The sequence below is a fragment of the Staurois parvus genome, unplaced genomic scaffold (genome assembly GCF_062004578.1).
Source record: "Staurois parvus isolate SC_StPar_1 unplaced genomic scaffold, SC_StPar_1.0 ptg000081l, whole genome shotgun sequence".
NCBI classification, from domain to species: domain Eukaryota; kingdom Metazoa; phylum Chordata; class Amphibia; order Anura; family Ranidae; genus Staurois; species Staurois parvus.
Window position 1 is genome coordinate 5,219,926 of NW_028317877.1, and position 20,123 is coordinate 5,240,048.

General features: G+C 40.0%; 1 protein-coding gene across 14 annotated transcripts in view; it reads right to left on the reverse strand.

Annotated features, from left to right (window-relative positions):
• Positions 1-20,123, reverse strand: part of ARID1B (AT-rich interaction domain 1B) — a 513,434-nt gene that overhangs the window by 62,063 nt on the left and 431,248 nt on the right. For all 14 annotated transcript variants that reach the window (XM_089669757.1, XM_089669751.1, XM_089669747.1 and 11 more), the window contains one exon: positions 12,796-12,929. In XM_089669757.1, the coding sequence (XP_089525883.1) occupies positions 12,796-12,929 (134 nt within the window). The remainder of the gene's footprint in view (positions 1-12,795; positions 12,930-20,123) is intronic.

Below are 20,123 nucleotides of genomic sequence, written 5' to 3' on the forward strand. Positions count from 1 at the left end.
AAGAAATCTAATAGATTCCTCCTTCCATTCTAATAGCTCCACTGGCTGTCAGAATAACCAAGCAAGGCCTGCATTTGATTGGATGCAAATGCCATTTGGCCAACAATTTTCAAACAGGCTCCTTTGACAAAAGTTGATTGAACAATTGACTGTTGTCAAATGGACCAGCGCCAGTAGGGCCAAACACTGCACACACAATATATATATATATATATATATATATATATATATATATATATACTGTTGTACTTGAAGTTGATGTGTTGAAAACAGAAAAAGCAGGCAAGTGTACAGATTTTAGCGAATTTGACAAGGACCAAATTGTAATAGATAGATGACTGGATCAGATCAACTCCAAAACTGCAGCTCTTGTACCCAGAAAACTGGCAAAGCAGTGTAGGAGTCATCAGCCTCCAATGCTCATCAATATTTGTGGGGAGCAAAGGCCGGCCCGTGTAGTCTGATCCAAGAGAATAGCTACTGTAGCTCAATTTGCTACAAAAATGAATGCTGGTTCTGATAGAAAGGTGTGAGAACACAGTGCATTGAAGTTTGCTGCATATGAGGTTGTGTAGCTGAAGACCAGTCAGGGTACCCATGCTGACCTGTATCCACAGCCAAAAACACCTGCAATGGGCACATAGTTACATAGTTAGTCTGGCTGAAAAAAGACGAATGTCCATCCAGTTCAACCACTAAAAACCCCCCAAAAAACTAAAAAATGAGCATCAGAACGTGACCATAGAGCAATGGCAGATGGTGGCCTGGTCTTATAGATTTAAGAATGGTTTGAGAAACACAACAATGAGTTTGAGGTGTTGACTTGGCCTCTAAATTCTCCAGATTTCAATCCAATTGAGCACCTGTGGGATGTACTGCAGAAACAAGTCTGATCCATAGAGCTTCTGCCCCGAAACTTACAGGATTTAAAGGATCCGCTACCAATGGCTTGGTGCCAGATACAACCGCATACCTTCAGAGGTCTAGTGGAGTCCATGCCTCAACAGTTTATGGTAGATGGTCATAATGGTGGGCTGATTGATATACTGTGTGTGTGTGTGTGTGTATATATATATATATATATATATATATATATATATATATATATATATATATACACACATATACACACACACATATACACACAGTGAGGAACAGAAGTATTTGAACACCCTACAATTTTGCAAGTTCTCCCACTTAGAAATCATGGAGAGGTCTGAAATTCACATTGTAGGTGCATTCCCAGAATTTAAAAAAAAAATTCAGGAAATCACATTGTATGATTTTTAAAGAATTTATTTGACTTGCACTGCTGAACATAAGTATTTGAACGCCTAAGAAACAGCAAGAATTCTGGCTCTCAAAGACCTGTTACTGTGCCTTTAAAAAGTCCACCTCTACTCCACTCATTAATCTAACTTAGTAGCACCTGTCTGAGCTCTTTAAAGACAACTGTCCACCCCACAGTCAGTAAGATGCTGACTACTACCATGGGCAAGACCAAAGAGCTGTCAAAAGACACCAGATACAAAATTGTGGACCTCCAAAAGGCTGGAAAGGGCTACGGGGCGATTGCCTAGCAGCTTGGTGAAAATAGATCAATTGTTGGAGCAATTGTTATAAAATGGATGAGGCTAAAGAAGACTGTCAGTCTCCCTCGGACTGGGGCTCCATGCAAGATCTCACCTCGTGGGGTATCACTGATGATAAGAAAGGTGAGGAATCAGCCCAGAACAACAAGGGAGGAGCTGGTCAATGACATGAAGAGAGCTGGGACCACAGTTTCAAAGGTCACTGTCTGTAGAACACTACACCGTCATGGTTTCAAATCATGCATTGCACGGAAGGTTCCCCTGCTCAAGTCATCACATGTCCAGGCCCGTCTGAAGTTTGCCAATGACCATCTGGATGATCCAGAGGAGGCATGGGAGAAAGTCATGTGGTCAGATGAGACCAAAGTAGAACTTTTTTGTCTAAACTTCACTCGTCGTGTTTGGATGAAAAAGAAGGATGAGTTGCATCCCAAGAACATCATGCTTTAGGGGTGCTTTTCTGCGAAGGGGACAGGACGACTGCACTGTATTAAGGAGAGGATGAATTGGGCCATTTATTGTGAGATTTTGAGCAACAACCTCCTTCCCTCAGTCAGAGCATTGAAGATGGGCCGTGGCTGGGTCTTCCAACATGACAATGACTGGAAGCACACAACCAGGATAACCAAGGAGTGGCTCCATAAGAAGTATATCAAGGTTCTGAAGTGGCTAAGCCAGTCTCCAGACCTAAATCCAATAGAACATCTTTGGAGGGAGCTGAAACTTCGTGTTGCTTAGCGACAGCCCTGAAACCTGACAGATCTAGAGGAGATCTGTGTGGAGGAGTGGGCCAAAATCCCTGTTGCAGTGTGTGCAAACCTGGTCAAGAACTACAGGAAACGTTTGACCTCTGTAATTGCAAACAAAGGCTTCTGTACCAAATATTAACACTGATTTTCTCAGGCGTTCAAATACTTATGTTCAGCAGTGCAAGACAAATACATTCTTTAAAAATCATATGATGTGATTTCCTGAATTTTTTTTTTAATTCTGTCTCTCAGAGTGGGAATGCACCTACAATGTGAATTTCAGACCTCTCCATGATTTCTAAGTTAGAGAACTTGCAAAATCGCAGGGTGTTCAAATACTTCTGTTCCTCACTGTATATGAACATATACAGTACACATATACTTAAAAATGCAGACCTAGCAGGCCAAGCAGACTGATCAAAACACCTGTTACTTAAAATCCAATCTGGCCATATGCATAGCATTCAGAAGCTGCAATAAGCAAGTGTTTTTACAGAGGCAGCTGTCAAACAATACTTTAAAACACATTTTACAGTAAGAAGGGAAATGGCCAGGTAATTCAAAGAAGAAGAAAAAAAAAAACGTGCTATTGACTTTAAATTTGGCTTTTCCACAAGAGCAAATAAATCTCCTAGGAAGGGCATTCTGCCATCTGTTTGTTCCAGGTAAGAGTCACAGCTTAGCACGTAAAGAGCAAAATAAATAAATGTGTCTATTTGCAGGCCACAATCTAAACGTGCAGGAGCAGTTTTGTGTCAGTGTGCCAAACAAAACCCATAAAGACCAGCCTAGATAAATATCATATCCTAAAACTGCTCTCATACAAGACTGTTAGGCTGTCATTTGGACCACTACACATAATTGTTGGTTTATGCAAAGTTATCTTGCATGTTTATTTGACGGTTATAACAAATGACTATGTGATTGTTTAGTCCCAAAAATCAGTTAATGGTATCGAGGATTCACTGCAGATGCGCTCAAGTCAAAAATGTGAGTAATTTTATCTTCACTAATCAGTGCAGCTTTGCTTTTGTATAATCTTACATACAGTTCCAGTTAGGACTGCAGTCTTGTGACAATAATGTGCTGTGCAACCTCACTTTCTCTCTTCCTGCATGAGGACAGCAAGAACCTACAACGGGCACACTTCAGGAACCAGAGAACACCTTGGGGTTGATTTACTAAAATCTGGAAGCCGATTGGTTTCTATGCAGAGCTGCACTTGCTTTTGCCCTCTCCAGTTGTTAGCCTGGAGGAAAAATGGAAGTTCTAGGCTCCAAGGCTATACCTCCTGTATATATTTTAGTTAAAAACTGTTTTAATTCTTACCAACCATTTCTGATTCATGGTATAGTTAAATTACTATGGGGTTTGCTGTGTACATCATGTAACCTTTACAGAGTTCCCTTTGAACCAGCTGAAATGTATAATAATACTAGATAAAGGTCATGAGATTGGAAAGGAGGATGATTTGGTAGAACGTTTGTGAGCCATTATCCATAATAAACTCCTACAAAAAAAAAAAAAATATCACAGGTAGCATAGATGTGGAAATTCATTATACGTACTCACATCGTATTAATTTACAATCTTTTCTCTTATGAATTGTTAGAGTGAGGGATGCAAAGCACAGTACACTATTCTACCACATCTATCTGCGTTACAGCATATCCCACACCAAAATCAAGATTTAGAAGACACACTGCATGAATAGTAGCAAGGTATCGCCTCACTTAGATGTACTTAGACTTGGATCTTGCATAACCAAAAAAGTGACTTGGTATTATTGCTGAAAGTTCTAAAACATCAGAAAGGGAACACCATCCTGTGTGGATGCAGATATACAGTATGCGCATAGTATTCGTTTGAATACTTTCCCATAATGGAATGTTGGAAATGAAGGATGTGATTTGAGCCCTATATAGAATACTTTGTCATTATGATGAATGATTATGACTATGTTCTATCTCCAACTATCCTTCTCTTCCAGCATGTCGACCAAGTGCCACTGTAAACACAGCGAACTCTGCATACACTCAATGCATACAGTGCACTGTTCTACCACAATTATCCAAGCTATATCTAATACAGAGAGCAAAGAATCAGAAGACACTGCCTAAGCAAAAATAAAAAAGTCACCTAATTTGGATGAGCCTGAAGACATGGGCATGTCAAAAATCATACGCTTGTTTGGAGTTACCTATATTTTAGGTTAAGCAAGTCTTTGTTTGGATGTGCCTGCAAATTTGGAGGTTCACTTGTGAGATGGGTAAACAGCTCTCATTGTTTGAATACTGCTTGTGTGGAGTAAATTAAATGTTTTGACTGACGAGATGTCACTGGTTTTCTAACACAGCCTCAGATTGCATTTTTATTTCTATATTCATGAATAGGTGGAGTTTTCACACAGAGGAGAGAGCAGCCATGTTCTGGAGAATGGTGAATGAGGGGGGCCGTGTGAGCTGAGAATCTGATGACATCCAGGTGTGAGAGCACCCCTCAGTAACCAGAGATTGCTGCCAGGAATGCTGATGAAATTGCTGCCAGGAAGCTGATGAGATTACTGCCAGGAAGGCTGATGAGATTACTGCCAGGAAGGCTGATGAGAGCAGAGGAACTAAGCAACATATACGGCAAGACCGCATGCTTGTTGGAGAAACATTTGTTCTGTTCAGAGTCACCAGCGGATGAAAAGCAGACCCGGGTCGGTAAGATTGTGCACGCACCTTATTTCAGTGTTGGCGCCTTGAGACTGAGTCCAGGCCTATAGTTAGTTAGTTAGTTAGGGTCTCTGTTTGTGTCAGGCCACAAGTGTTGTTACTGATTATTGGAAGGACTCCACAACTTAAAGTGACATTTCACATTGGAGAGCTGATAAAATCCAAGAAACTCAAGCCAGTCTGGTGTTTTGCTCAGAAGGCATACTCAGGCACAAGCTACAGGACCAGTTATGGGAGGGGGAATACTGTAGATTTGTGTAAGATTGTAAGCTGTTGTGCACTGCAGGCTAGCCTATACCGTACACCGATTCCTGCTCTTTTAGGGTAATAACAGGTAAGGTGTGGCAGCTTAGTTGTGCCCGCGAGTAGGTAAATTACTTCACTTTCTACCTTCATCCATCAGAAGGCACCGTGCTGTGCAGCACAAGGGTCTCAGCTTTTGGGCTGGGTGTATGTAAATTTAATGTATGTTTCCAGCATTTGTGGTTGTGCTTATTTGCCACATCTAAGTAAAATTCTGTTGTAGAAAAAGCTGGTGTTGGGGTTGCTTTCCTCGTTCGTTACTTCACTGTATCCTGGGGAGCCCACCCCGGTACACGGCTTACACACTACCTTAAAAATTGACCACATGTGACAGTAATGAAGTCTGGGCACCCTCAGAAATATAGAGCACCTTTACTGTGTTTGAATTTAGTAGTCTGCAACACTAGATTGAAATTTTTTTCTATAGGATCACTAAAATTTTATAGTGGCCATAAGTGCTTAGATCTTAATCTAAGAACTATGTGTGATTTGATCAAAATGATCGAATCCGCAAACAATCAAATAGCCATAACGTCCCTTCCAATCGATCAAGTTATGAGATTACTTGGTGAAAACTGGCATGAATGATAGTTTATCATTGCAAATAATGATGGTATTTTAACTATCAATAGAAATCCACTTCCCTGTGTGTGACATATTGAATAGGTTGTCGACTATTGATCAATTAAACCTTTTAGAAGAGATTGTTTGGAAAATAAAAGGATTGTTCATTTAAGCATGTATGGCCACCATTAAATTCTATTCCAAAAAAACAAATTTTCAGTTGAATAAATTGTTCACTTCAAAATTAAGCTTGTTAAAGCAATATTAAAGGTTCATTTTATTTTATATAAAACTTGTTATATTTACCTGCTCTTTGCAGTGGTTTTGCACAGAGCAGCTTGGATCCCTAGTTTTCTCAGGTCCCCTGCAGGCTCTCCTGTCTCCTCCTTTCTGTCGGGTGCCCCCACAGCAAGCAGCTTACTATGGAGGCACTTGCTGCTCCGTGTGTCCATTCACAAATGGAGCCCTGGCTTGGCCCTGCTTCTCTGCTCATTGGCTGACTGCCTGTGATTAACAGCAGCGGGAGCCAATGGTTCCCACTTGCTGTCTCAGCCAATAAGGAGGCAGAGACCCGGGACAGCCGGGGCTGTCGTGCACATCGCTGGATCTCAATGGGGCTCAGGTAAGTATTGAGGGGGCTTGGGGGGGGGGGGGGAAGGGCACTGCTGCACTCAGAAGGTTTTTTACCTTCATGCATAGAATGCATGAAGGTAAAAAAAACTTTGAGACTTTACAACCACTTTAAGCTCAGAAAATGCCATTAACATTGCGGCAATAACATAATAACACTGATCTGCTAATGGGACCTATCATATATCCCATCACAGTATGTTTATACTGGATCTGGGTTTTATTTATTTCAGGTACTTGTATAGCGCTGTCAATTTACGCAGTGCTTTACACATATATATATATTGAACATTCACATCAGTCCCTAACCCTCAAGGGGTGTACAATTTAAGGTCCCTCACATTCATACATACACATACTAGGGCCAATTTAGACAGGATCCAATTAACCTACCAGCATGTCTTTGGAGTGTGAGAGGAAACCGGAGCACCCAGAGGAAACCCACGCAAGCACAGGGAGAACATGCTAACTCCATGCAGGAGGTGCCATGGTCAGGAATCGAACCCATCACCCAGTTAAAAAAAACAGACTCCTTTTAAAGGGTACATTCGCCTGCAAATGCACCCACAGTCCGATTACATGTGAGAACCCAAACAGGGGGTTCCCGCAATAATCTGCAAGAGGCAGCTCTAGCGAAACATTGAATAATATATATAAAACATCAGCTTAAAAATGTGTACATCCTAAAAGTATGCCTAAACACAGAATCATAATCAACATAAGGCCTGTTGTATTTAATATAGAAAGGAAAATAAAGAAGGGCATACAAAAATGATTCTCTGCTACTATAGCAATTCTGCCTACATTTCACCTATTTGGCTTATACTATTTCATCACCAATATATTGTAAAGCACTGTGCAAACTGTTGACACTATATCAATCCTGTATATTAATAAATAAAAATAACACCAAAACCCTAAAGGCACAGTTCACATGTCAAAAGTTCTAACAAGATCTCACTTGGCTTCCTGAAGGCATCTTAAAGTGGTAGTTCACTCTGGAGAAAAACATTTTTTAAATCCTGTAGCTGACTTTTAACAAAAGGTCATTAACCTGTCCAGAGTTCCAGCACCATTCTCACCCAGGCTAGTTCTTCACTAGCCTTTGGGTTCCCGGTGCCAGCATCCTAATTTTGGGCAGCCGGCTATGATGCTTTCGACCTCACAGCCAGCTGCCCACTGCGCATGTGCAACCCACGTTGAACCTTGTGCATAGTCCCGCAGTCTTATGGGACCTGTGACGTGTCCCAAAAGACAGTGGGGAAGGAGAACTTCTACTCAGACTGCCTAGGCGAACAGAACATAAGTGGGAGTGGGTACTTGTTAAAACTAGGTACCCCCCCCCCAAAAAAAAAAAAAATATGGCCGGGGATTTAAAGCAGAACTTCCCCTTTTGCATGAAATTCCGCTTTAAGCATATACTGAGATCCATCATTCATTAGTTATATTAATATATATATTTATTTCAATATCCCAAATCCTTACCTTGGAGACATGGCTTAGAAAACCCTAAACAGCAGTACATCTCACAAAATTCCTGGATATGGAAAATTATGGTAGAAAAAAAAGAACTGAAGACATTGTACATTCCTATAACTTGGTTTCAGCATTCATAAATTTATGTGTAAAACAAGTGTTCAAAGCTAGGGATGTACAGTTTGCTGCATGAAATTTAGATGTTAACATTAACTTTAACCCTCTTCTATCCAAAAAAGAAAGAAAATGATTGAAACACAAAATGAAAAATGTGAGCTTTAAAGGCTACCTTCATTCTTTCCATGTTTAGGCACATGTTTTTTTCATTGAATTCAATGTAAACACTTGAAAACACATGCTGTTGTATAATCCCTGCAATGTTCACTTGCTCGCTTTAAAGTTTCTCACAGTATTGGAACTTAAAACCAGTATCTCACAGTATCTTATTAAATGAAGCACATGGCTAGAGGACATGTTTTACCAACACTAAGCGCAGGCAGAAAAAAATCCCATATTCAATTAAAACAGTTCACTGGCTAAAGGCAGCAGTGAGAGATCAAAGAGCTTTATTTTAAAAGCTGTTAATGTTTTGCTTTGGCTGTCAATATGCACACTGCTTGTTATTAGAAGTTGCTCCAGTTTAAAGGATCATTTTCAAATTAACACGTGGGTTTTCATTCTCTGTGGTAGCAAATCAGTGGTAATAAAATGAGGCTCAGTGTTGGGTTTATTTCCAAAGAGAGGAATTCTTACAGATCTGCCTAGACACCAGTTCAGCAAACAGAATACTTCATGTTAACATACTACTGTCCATTATATTATCTCCCCATCAACTTCATAGCCCCTATGCTCTGGTATCTGTTAAAGTAGCAGCGAATAAGGGCAAAATGTGTCTAACAAAACACAGAATGTGTATAACGGTTGTAAAAAAAAAATATGCACAATAAAATTAAATTTGTAAAGTACAAAAGTAGTATCAGGTTAAATCAATGTGAGAAGAAATCCGTCCTGAATAGGTAGGAACATACACATTTTGTAAAATCACATGCATTACTTTTTACAGCAGAAATATGGCCAAAGTGCTTTTGATTTTTTGTTACAGTTTCAACCAGTAGTGGGCTAAAGTCTACTGATATCATAGAGCAGGTCCAGGTTCTACAGAAATCCCAACAATAATGTCGGGATCTGCCCAGATGCCTGACAGGCAGCTGGCTATGCCTCTCAGCACACTTTCACAACCTGGCGCTTAGCGCTGGATGTCACTGAAGACCAAGAACCTTGCGATTAGCGGTCTTTGGTCTCTTGGTTCTCAGTTTTAGAGGTGGCGAGGGATAAATGTACCATTGGAACTATGGTACATCCACCTAGTTGAATATTACGGATTTTTTTTTCTGAAAGCCCCATTTTGTTGATTTATTTATTTGTAAGTATATCTGTCCCTATAAAAACAGTACTGCCAGGCTCCAGAACTATGGTGCCTGCACATATCTTACTTCTGCAGGCCAGGTACGTTAAAACTCAGGTGACTGCAGCTGTCAATTTAACCCATTGGTGCCGACTGCCTTCTATCTCTTTAAGGGCTCTAAAATTATTATTATTACAAAGTATTTATATAGTGCCAACAGTTTGCTCATTGCTGTAAAATCCAGGCGAGCACAGTGGTTACATGATCAGAAAGCTCCCCATCGCAAGTATGCATTGGAAGCTTACCGATCACTGCTGGCTACTGTGCTGGGAGCATGTAGGGAACATAAGTAGTTTTAACAGGGCTGCATATATGCAGCTGCTCTACATCATGGCCCACCCACCGAGTGGCCACATACATGCGTGTGGCTGGCATCAAGAGCTTAAGACACGTCCTAGTAGTGCTGAATACTTACCCAGTCCTACCCTTCCTCCCACATGTCACTATTGGCCTATTACTATGATGGGTAGCCTCATTGCCAATAACATGCAGAAAATGTGAAAATAAGAAGCTAGCACTTACTATTTAACAGTATATGTCAAAACCTAGTTACAGAATATGGAGTTTCGCTGCATCTAGCTTACTGAGAAAAGCATTGAAAATATGCTCAGGCAGCATTTGGTGTCTGCACTGTAGTGTCAATAATGTTAGTTAAACAGATCAACTAAACCAAACCTGTCACAAAATTGGGCAACTCAAATTACATAAAAATGTAAAGCATTTACTGAGGAAGAGGCAAGTCCTCAAAACGTGTCAGCCTTTTGGATGTCTATACTCCCTATTACGGACTGTTACTCAACGTGGTGTTGACCCAGCTGTTCTTTTATGATGTGCCTTGACTATATTGTCGTTTGTGAGTACAACACATACTTTATTTTTTATTAAACATTTTTTATGGTAATGCACTAGGCCTGTGCGCCCTCTGTTTTTTCTTTCCTCATTCAGTATATTTGGATTTCCCCCGGTCCATTTGAGGGCAGCAAGGTGTGCATGTTCCAGGACATTCCTTATGTGGTTGTAGCCTGCATCGAGTCCATCCCCAAGCACAGGAGCATTTGTGTTTGCTGACATAAAAATGTAAGAATGGCTAAAGGTACAAGAAAATCTTGACATCTTTTGAAACAGTAGACCATGGCCCTATTCTTTCTGAGCCTCCTTAATGGTCCTTTCATTTGCAGAGAATAGGGAGCTTATTGGGTGTGAATAATAGGTCCAGTTTCCCAATTATAGGGAAAGTCATAATTTGCATAACATTTTGGTTGCCTGTATCATACTATTGCAATGTGAGTTTGATACAATTTACAGTGTGACTTTTATGCAACTTTGCATATTCTATGGTGCCAAGAAGCACTGTAAAACACGCCAAAGTAGTGCAGGAACCTTTTCCTGAGTCGCATTGGATAGCCAGTAAAAACTGAAATTTCCCTTGTCATGTGATTCTGTGCAATTTAAGTAGCATCAGAAGTCACAAGAGTGTGAACCGGGACTAAAGGTAACCCCGGTTTATGAACGTTTTTGTTATACAGCTTGAATTGTCCAGGTCTGCGTCCAGTTTTCATTCGGTGTACTACATTTCTTTTTTGTGGTCCACCCACTTACAATCATAAAAAGTTAAGAGGTTTAACAGTTGTATGTCAGATAAATAGATATATAGAAATATATAGGTTACGTTGGGTTTTGCTTTAGATTTATGGCATATACATAAACTGGTATAGATAACTGTCCCAAACACGTCTCCAACCATCACGTTATAAAGCAGAAAAAAATCTATTTGACAGAAGAGCTAAATTCAAACTATGCACAGTTGTGATAGGGGTGGCGTTGGATCTGATACAGTTTTGGCATTTAATATTGTAGTCTTGTAACAGAAGTATTGTTATAAGGTTTCTCCTTGCTATAGGTGACCACCCACCACCATCTTGAATAAAAAAGTATTCCAGATAATGCAGAGAAAAGGAATACAGTTAGTCAAACAAAAAGAAAAGAGACACCTAATATGACACGTATATCTGTGTCAAAGCAATATCTCCGTCTCACTTATAGTATAAATGTGGATTTATAAACCCAAAGTACATAATAGAAAATATGGTAGTATGACAAGGTCAACACTGCCTACAAAAAGTGGTTATATGAAAATCCAAGCAGAGTAACTGCATTCAATAGCTACAAAAATATTTTATTTGATCCCATGGATCATAAAGAGGTTGGACATAGACACGGTGAACAAATCATGATAAAATTACAAAATGAAAAACATTCAGCGTCTTCAAATCTGGATAATTATCGGCAAGCAGGAATCCACATAAGGCAATGAAGTTTCCTAGCTACGTGATCATAGATTTCCATATGTTTCCACATTGTAACAATTAACCACTTTTTGTAGGCAGTGTTGCCCTTGTCATACTGCCATATTTTCTATTGAATACAGTTAGTCCCCTACATACGAACGTTCAATTTGTGAACTTTCAAAGATGCGAAAATTAGTTCACATGTCACACACTTTATGTCGTTCAATACAGTGGGTCCTCCCACTGTGCCTGACGGGGACTCCCCCACCACAACACATTGATCAGCACTTGCAGCCATTGTCTATAAACACTGATCTTGGATGGACTTACGAACAAGTTGGACTTATGAAAGAGCTCCCAGAACGGAACTCGTTCATAAGTAGGGACTTACTGTACATGAAAAAGATGGTCAGGTATGGTAAAGGACCTTAATGACAGTCAATAGCCAATGTCTTTTGGAAGTTGCACAAATCCCTCTTCTTCTAATGTAACATTAGACACACCAACAACCTTCCTTTTTTCAGTCCACGGGAAGATCTGTTTTAACCCTGAAACACATTGGCTATTGACCTTAAATAAAGAACAATTTAACCATTCTTTATTGTCTTTTTGATTCATTCATTTGGCGCTCTATTACCTAGCCATCTTCAAGATTCAAGCTACTTGTTAGTTCCATAACCTGAAATGCAATTTTTCTAGGATAGTAAAAGGAACCAGCCATACGTGGCTAACTGATTATGGGATTGCAGTGTTTGCACTGTAATGTTATTCTATACCCCAACTTTATATTATTATACAGTTTTCATTATGAATAAAGTGAAATATATCGTTGCATCAGAAGTACCAAGGCATGCCCGTATCATACTTTTACACAGGGAAGACAAAACAGTTTCCAAACACATTTGCAATAGATAACCAAAAACAGATTAAGATCTCATGTGCATGAGAAACAGATAAAACAGATTCCAATCTCATATATGTTTAATGTAAAACAAACGTGAAATTTACCTGCTGAACTGTTCATCATATTGTACGGGGATGATTGCGGAGTCATCATGCCAGCATTGCTATTCAAGGTCTGGCTGTATGGAGAGTTGGATCCCATAAGGCCACTCTGGTTCATCCCAGGAAACCCGCTTTGTCTGAGCAAGAAGATGATAAGCACAAATTTAGCATTTATTTGAAAACACAACATTCTACAACATGAAATGTACCTTGGCTGAGTGTATATAGCTATCCTATATATATATATATATATATATATATATATTTTTTTTTTTTTGTGTTATAGATTAACTGTACCTGAACTGAATTTAGACTTTTGTGCATCTATGTTATTTTTGTATAGTAGTTGTATCTCTCACAAATCATCACAACTGAAAGATATATCAAGACAAAAACACTGTCCTTGGAGTCAAACTGTTGGAAGGTGTTCTTCACATATCTGGGTAGTTCAGCATCTGTCACAGAACATTTAACAAATGGCGCTACAAGGAAAAGTGTTTGCCATGCCTGTCAAAACACGGCATGGAAAACAGTAAAATGGGTTTAGAAATATATAGCTTAGTTAATTAGAAAACAAGAAAATAACACAAACGTTTGCTTTGTAATGCAATATATCAGCTGTTTTACAAGACGTGTCCGTGAACAGTTAGCAGGCATCAAGGTAAAAGCTGCTTGGATTCTTGTTAATTTTGAAAAACAGCTTTGGCTCTTGAGAGTTACAAAAGAAGACTGCTAATAAGCAACATGCAATACTTCCAAGACATAGAAAACCCATCCTCGAATTAGCTGTATAAGTCACTGTTGCCGGTTGCGCTTTATGTGATTAAATTGTAAAAGTGAATCTGTCACACATGAAGCAAGATCACAGCATGTACAGCAGCTAGAAACAGCGTAGAGATTAATTTTTACCCTTACAATCATGCTGCTGAGTAATCGGCAGTGGTAAAATAGAGTTTTGACACATTCTATTGACAGGAGCCTGTGTCTGTAGATTATTCACATACCCTCTCCAGCATGCAGTAATAGCGATCAGGGTATGTGCAAAAATCAGCTGTGGATCTCCCACTGCTAGGGTTGCCAACTCATCCCTTTAAACCTGAACACACATTGATTACACAGGTTCTGTGGCTGATTAAAGTGGTAATTAAACTCACTTGGTGCCTTATCTGCAATAAATTAGCCTCAGAAGCTGTGTAATTAATATGTGTTCAGTTTTAAAGGGATGAGGTGGAAACCCTACCCACTGCACCCTACAATGCAAGGATAACAAGGCAGAGGCATTGTGTTGTAACATGTGGGGTTACGTTGGCTGGGGCCACAACTTCAATTAGGGCACAAGCAAAATTTGTGAGCTCCTAAGGCAAGCAGACCAGAAGATAGGAAGAACGGAATACAATCAAGCACCTAATTGGAGCAGGGGCGGACTGACCATTCGAACACTCGGCCACTGCCCGAGGGCCCTGGGTCAGTAGGGGGCCCCATGAAATGCCCCTGGTACGTTTTACAGGCTTTTTTAGGTGTGGTTTGAGGGTGGGCAAGGACACAGGGGCCCTATGATCCCCTATTGCCCAGGGGCCCCATGAGTTGTCAGTCCGCCCCTGTCCTGAAGACTAGTTCACTGTAATTCACTGTCTTTGTAAAGCTGCATAGTATTAGTAGCTTGTAAGAGTGTTTTGTGGAAACTGCAGACCACATCCAGGATAAACAGGATGAATGTACATTTCACCACTGGGTTGAACAAAAAAAAAAAAACGTATAGTGTATACCCAGCCTTAGAATCCCTAAACACTTTTCCAGGTTCATGTTCCGAATTTCTTGCATTAATATTTTTTGCTGTAGGACAACTAATTCCTTTGTAACTGTCAATACACCACAATGCAGAATGTATTGGACCTGCACTGTTTGTGTAACGCAGTGCACCATAAAACATGGCATGTGCATTACGATGCATTGTAGAGCAAGACAGCTACCAGCTAATGTTCTTATGCTTGGGGATTCCATTCTAAAGAAATAACAAAATATATGGCTTTCTGCATATTACCACATGACAAAAGTGTCAAGCCTTAGGCTGGCCGTAGATGGACTGTAGTTCAACCAATTTAGCAGGGACAAGCTAAATTTCCCTTCTTTCAGGGCTATTCCCACTTGACAAGTCAATTGTTAAGACTGTTGGTCAAGGCTGTTAGAAAATTTGCATTTGATCAGCAGCTGCAGTGCTCATCAGTGTATACTGACAGTGGAGAGTCCCTACTGTCAGAATACAATTACACAAGCGAGGAGGGTTCCTCCATCCACCTTGCTTGTGTGGATGGGGAATTCCATTAGTTTTTTATCAATCGGTCTGCAGGCTGATTGATAAAAAAAAAAAAAAAGATCCTTTTATGACCAGCCTTAAAAAATGAACAATAACAGATTCAATGGAAACATGTTACTTATAATCTAATCTAATATATATATATATATATATATATATATATATATATATATATATAATTACTGTACTGCCACATGCCCAAGTACTCTTCTCTTGGTAAAAGGGCCTACTGTATTAAAACTAGAAGCAAACTCATAACATGGTTGAGAGCTGGTTCACATATATGCGAATTGGATGCATTTGGAACCGCATCCAGTTTGCATGACATGTGAAATAACATTGGTTTCTGTTGTGCTTGTTCACATATATGATGTGCAATCAAAGTGCTGATTCAGTGCTAAATGAAAAAGAGTCCTTCCGGTTTTCTGAGCAGTACAGTCTGGCTCAGGTGCAAATTCAGGCTCATTGGGAACACTTCTGAATAACAAATATCATCAGTTGTGAACAGGATAAAATCCTGACCTGATCCTGATCTAAATCTGATCTGATCAAAAACAGACCTGAACCACTGAACAACTACTTTGTCAATTTGCTGTGAAAACTGAGCTTCAATTGACATCACACATGTATGAATCCAAACTGAATGGAACACTCAGACAATGTTTCCATGTAGTTTACAGCAGTAGTAAGTCGCATTTACACAGGCTTGTTCCATAATGTGTAAGATGTTTCATAGCTTATCCATGCCAATTCTTTTAATTCTTCCGTTTATTAGAAATGAAAAAGAGAATTGGATAAGCTTCAACATTAAAGAACAAGTCCAGTTATACAGTATATGTGGGGTGCTACAAAGAGTCCATAAAGCAAACCACATCTTGGAAGAAATATTGAAGAGAAAATGCTAATTTTTGGCCATAGGTAAAGAAAAGGAAAAGGAGAAGAAGAACTTGGTGAATTTACAGGCCGTTGTGACATGAAACAGAACATTAACCTGGCAAAAGATAAGGCCAAATGGAAAGCAATGGTGGAAATAAGGTTTTAGGTTTAAAGTTGATCACAGACCACAAGCAGCCATAGTAGTAGTAATGGTAATGATCCTTGCATGATCTGAAACATAAATTGCACAATAATATACCTTTTAACACCTGTGATTCTGTAATCCTCTTTCAAAAAGAAAACAGATCTTTTTTTCAGATGTTTAAAGTATATCTATACCCAAATCTTTCTTTTTAGCTTTCAATGGAATGAGGAAAAAATTAGAACTCCTGTAAGGTTTAACTGCTATTCAAAGCTCCATTAGAGACATTTTTCTTACGTTCTGTTTTGGGGAGCACAGATGTTGCATTGCTGGAGGAGGGCACAATGAAAGGTAAGCCACAATGTGAAAGCATGATATTGTAATTGTGCAATGGGTAACCATCTTAAATGAATGGCACTGGAACACACAAACTGCCAAGCATTGTATGCAGTAAACGTGTGCTATGTGTCTGAAAATCTTTGGAGAGAAAAAAAAAAGTTCTGAGACTGAAAAAAGCAGATCTGGCGGTGCTATCTTTTAGGCCAACCCCTGTCACTGTCATGCCATGCTAGGTGCAAAAAGGAATTCACCGATCTCTTTGTATACCTGTGATTTTTGCAAAACAAATGAGACAATGCTAATGAAAGACTTAACTGTTTTGTTATAGGACAAACATGATAAATTCAGATCCACATGGTATGCCTGGATATGATTTACTATCTCAGAAGAATATTGGACAGCACTCTCCTTATAAAAAGATTGTTGAGGTAGGTCTCAGGAATACATTTGCTGGCTGTACTTATCTACTTACAATGGTTATCATGTGGTGGTGATCAGAAACACTGTTACTTGATGTATTGGTCTAGTGAAACTGCGACTGGTGTGGCAGTGATCAGGGACACTGTTACTTGATGTATCGGTCCAGTGAAACTGTGACTGTGAAACTGTGACTGGTGTGGTGCTGATCAGAAACACTGTTACTTGATGTATCGGTCTAGTGAAACTGCGACTGGTGTGGTGGCGATCAGAAACACCGTTACTTGATGTATCGGTCTAGTGAAACTGCGACTGGTGTGGCGGTGATCAGAAACACTGTTACTTGATGTATCGGTCTAGTGAAACTGCGACTGGTGTGGCAGTGATCAGGGACACTGTTACTTGATGTATCGGTCTAGTGAAACTGTGACTGGTGTGGTGCTGATCAGAAACACTGTTACTTGATGTATCGGTCTAGTGAAACTGCAGCTGGTGTGGCGGTGATCAGGGACACTGTTACTTGATGTATCGGTCTAGTGAAACTGCGACTGGTGTGGTGGTGATCAGAAACACTGTTACTTGATGTATCGGTCTAGTGAAACTGCGACTGGTGTGGTGGTGATCAGGAACACGGTTACTTGATGTATCGGTCTAGTGAAACTGCGACTGGTGTGGTGGTGATCAGCAACACTGTTACTTGATGTATCAGTCTAGTGAAACTGAGACTGGTGTGGCGGTGATCAGAAACACTGTTACTTGATGTATCGGTCTAGTGAAACTGCGACTGGTGTGGCAGTGATCAGGGACACTGTTACTTGATGTATCGGTCTAGTGAAACTGTGACTGGTGTGGTGCTGATCAGAAACACTGTTACTTGATGTATCGGTCTAGTGACACTGCAGCTGGTGTGGCGGTGATCAGGGACACTGTTACTTGATGTATCGGTCTAGTGAAACTGCGACTGGTGTGGTGGTGATCAGAAACACTGTTACTTGATGTATCGGTCTAGTGACACTGCAGCTGGTGTGGCGGTGATCAGGGACACTGTTACTTGATGTATCGGTCTAGTGAAACTGCGACTGGTGTGGTGGTGATCAGAAACACTGTTACTTGATGTATCGGTCTAGTGAAACTGCGACTGGTGTGGTGGTGATCAGAAACACGGTTACTTGATGTATCGGTCTAGTGAAACTGCGACTGGTGTGGTGGTGATCAGCAACACTGTTACTTGATGTATCAGTCTAGTGAAACTGCGACTGGTGTGGTGGTGATCAGCAACACTGTTACTTGATGTATCGGTCTAGTGAAACTGCGACTGGTGTGGCAGTGATCAGGGACACTGTTACTGGCTGCACTGGTATGGTAACATTGCAACTGATTGTGGCAGTGGGACCCAACTCACCCCTCCCTTTCCTCCTTCCTCATTTCTCCCTATGTACAGTACCTGACCTACCTAAGGGTTGCCACCTCATCCCTTTAAAACCGAACACATATTAATTACACAGGTTCTGTGGCTGATTAGGGTGGTAATTAAAATCACTTAGTGCCTTATCGGTGTTAAATTAGCCTCAAAACCTGTGTAATTAACCACTTGCCCTTCCTGTCCAGGCCATTTTTAGCGCTACGGCGCTGCATTACTTTCACTGACAATTGTGTGGTCATGCAACACAGCACCCAAATTAAATTTACATCCTTTTTTCCCCACAAATTGAGCTTTCTTTTGGTGGTATTTGATCGCCTGTGTGTTTTTTATTTTTTGCTCTATAACAAAAAAATTCCGACAATTTTGAGAAAAAAAACAATATTTTTAACTTTTTGCTATTAAACACGTCCAGTAAAATTTTTTAAAAAAATCTAATTTTGTCATACATTTACACCAAATGTATTCTGCAACATGTCTTTTCTAAAAAAAAAAATATCCCAATATGTGTAAATTAATTGGTTTACATGAAAGTTATAGCATTTTCAAATGGCGGTATATATACTTGGACTTTTTTTTTATTTTTACTAGTAACGGTGGCGGTCAGCGACTTATAGCGGAACTACGGCGGACATTCTGGACACTGGGGGGGAATGGACTTGATGTCACTGACATCCCCAGTGACAATACAGTGATCAGGGCTAAAAAAAAAAAAGCACTGACACTGTACTAATAGCATTGGGCAGGAAGGGATTAACATGAGGGCGATCAAAGGGTTAACTGTGTGCTGGGATTATTTTACTAGGGGGCTGTGTCAGTGTGCTTCACTGTAATCACACTGCTTTGGATAGCTGTGCACAGCCATCCAAAGCAGTGTGCCCAAACTGACAGGGAGGAGAACTGTTCGTAAACAAAATAGTTCTCCTCTCTGTCAGATCCTCTGAAATCACCGAGCGCCGGCGAGTAATCACTGGACGGCATCCAGTGATTGACAGTCGCGGCCCGGAAATGCAAAATCACGTATATATATAGGGGGACTTTTCACACCCGTACCGCCCTGTAGCAGTATTTCTGCTATAGGGTGGTCGAGAAGGGGTTAATATGTGCTTGGTTTTAAAGGGACGAGGTGGCAACCCTAGACCTACCTTTTCATCTTCCAGACTCATTCACCACCTACCCCCAAACCAAATTCCAAAACACCTATCATCTTCCACTCACTTCAACTCTACCAATGTTTTGCTCTACTCCCCCCCAATCTATAGCTTTCACATTTAGAAAAACAAAAATGAGAGTGTAGAGGAAATTCAAACACATTTCCAACACATTTCTACAGCCCAGGTTGACATGAGTTGCGCCAGTTGGAGACATGTATGGTATTTCAGGTTGTCATTGAACTGTAGCCACAATGCCTTTTAAAATTTGCGTGAATTGTTTCCTTTTGTTAAATTTTGAGAAAATAAAGGAATTTATATATTAAATATTATTTTTACACTAACTTATAATGGGTATCAGAATACAACATTTTTTCACAATAGTTGTCCTATGATGCCATTTAGAAGTGATAGGAATTGTTTCATACTGGTTAATCAGTTAGTACAAAGTGTCAACCCTCACATGAGACTTCACAATGTGACAAGGAGAAGCTAGAACTGCACAATGGCTTTCTTTTCAGGACTGATATAAGAGATAATGACTTCAAAGAAAAAAATTACATTCCACTGCTCTAAACATTTATTTGGATAGTATGGCAATAGTTTGAGCACAGACTGTACAAAGTATTTTTTTTTGCTCAGTAAAAGCATTCCTGCAGCTCATATAATATT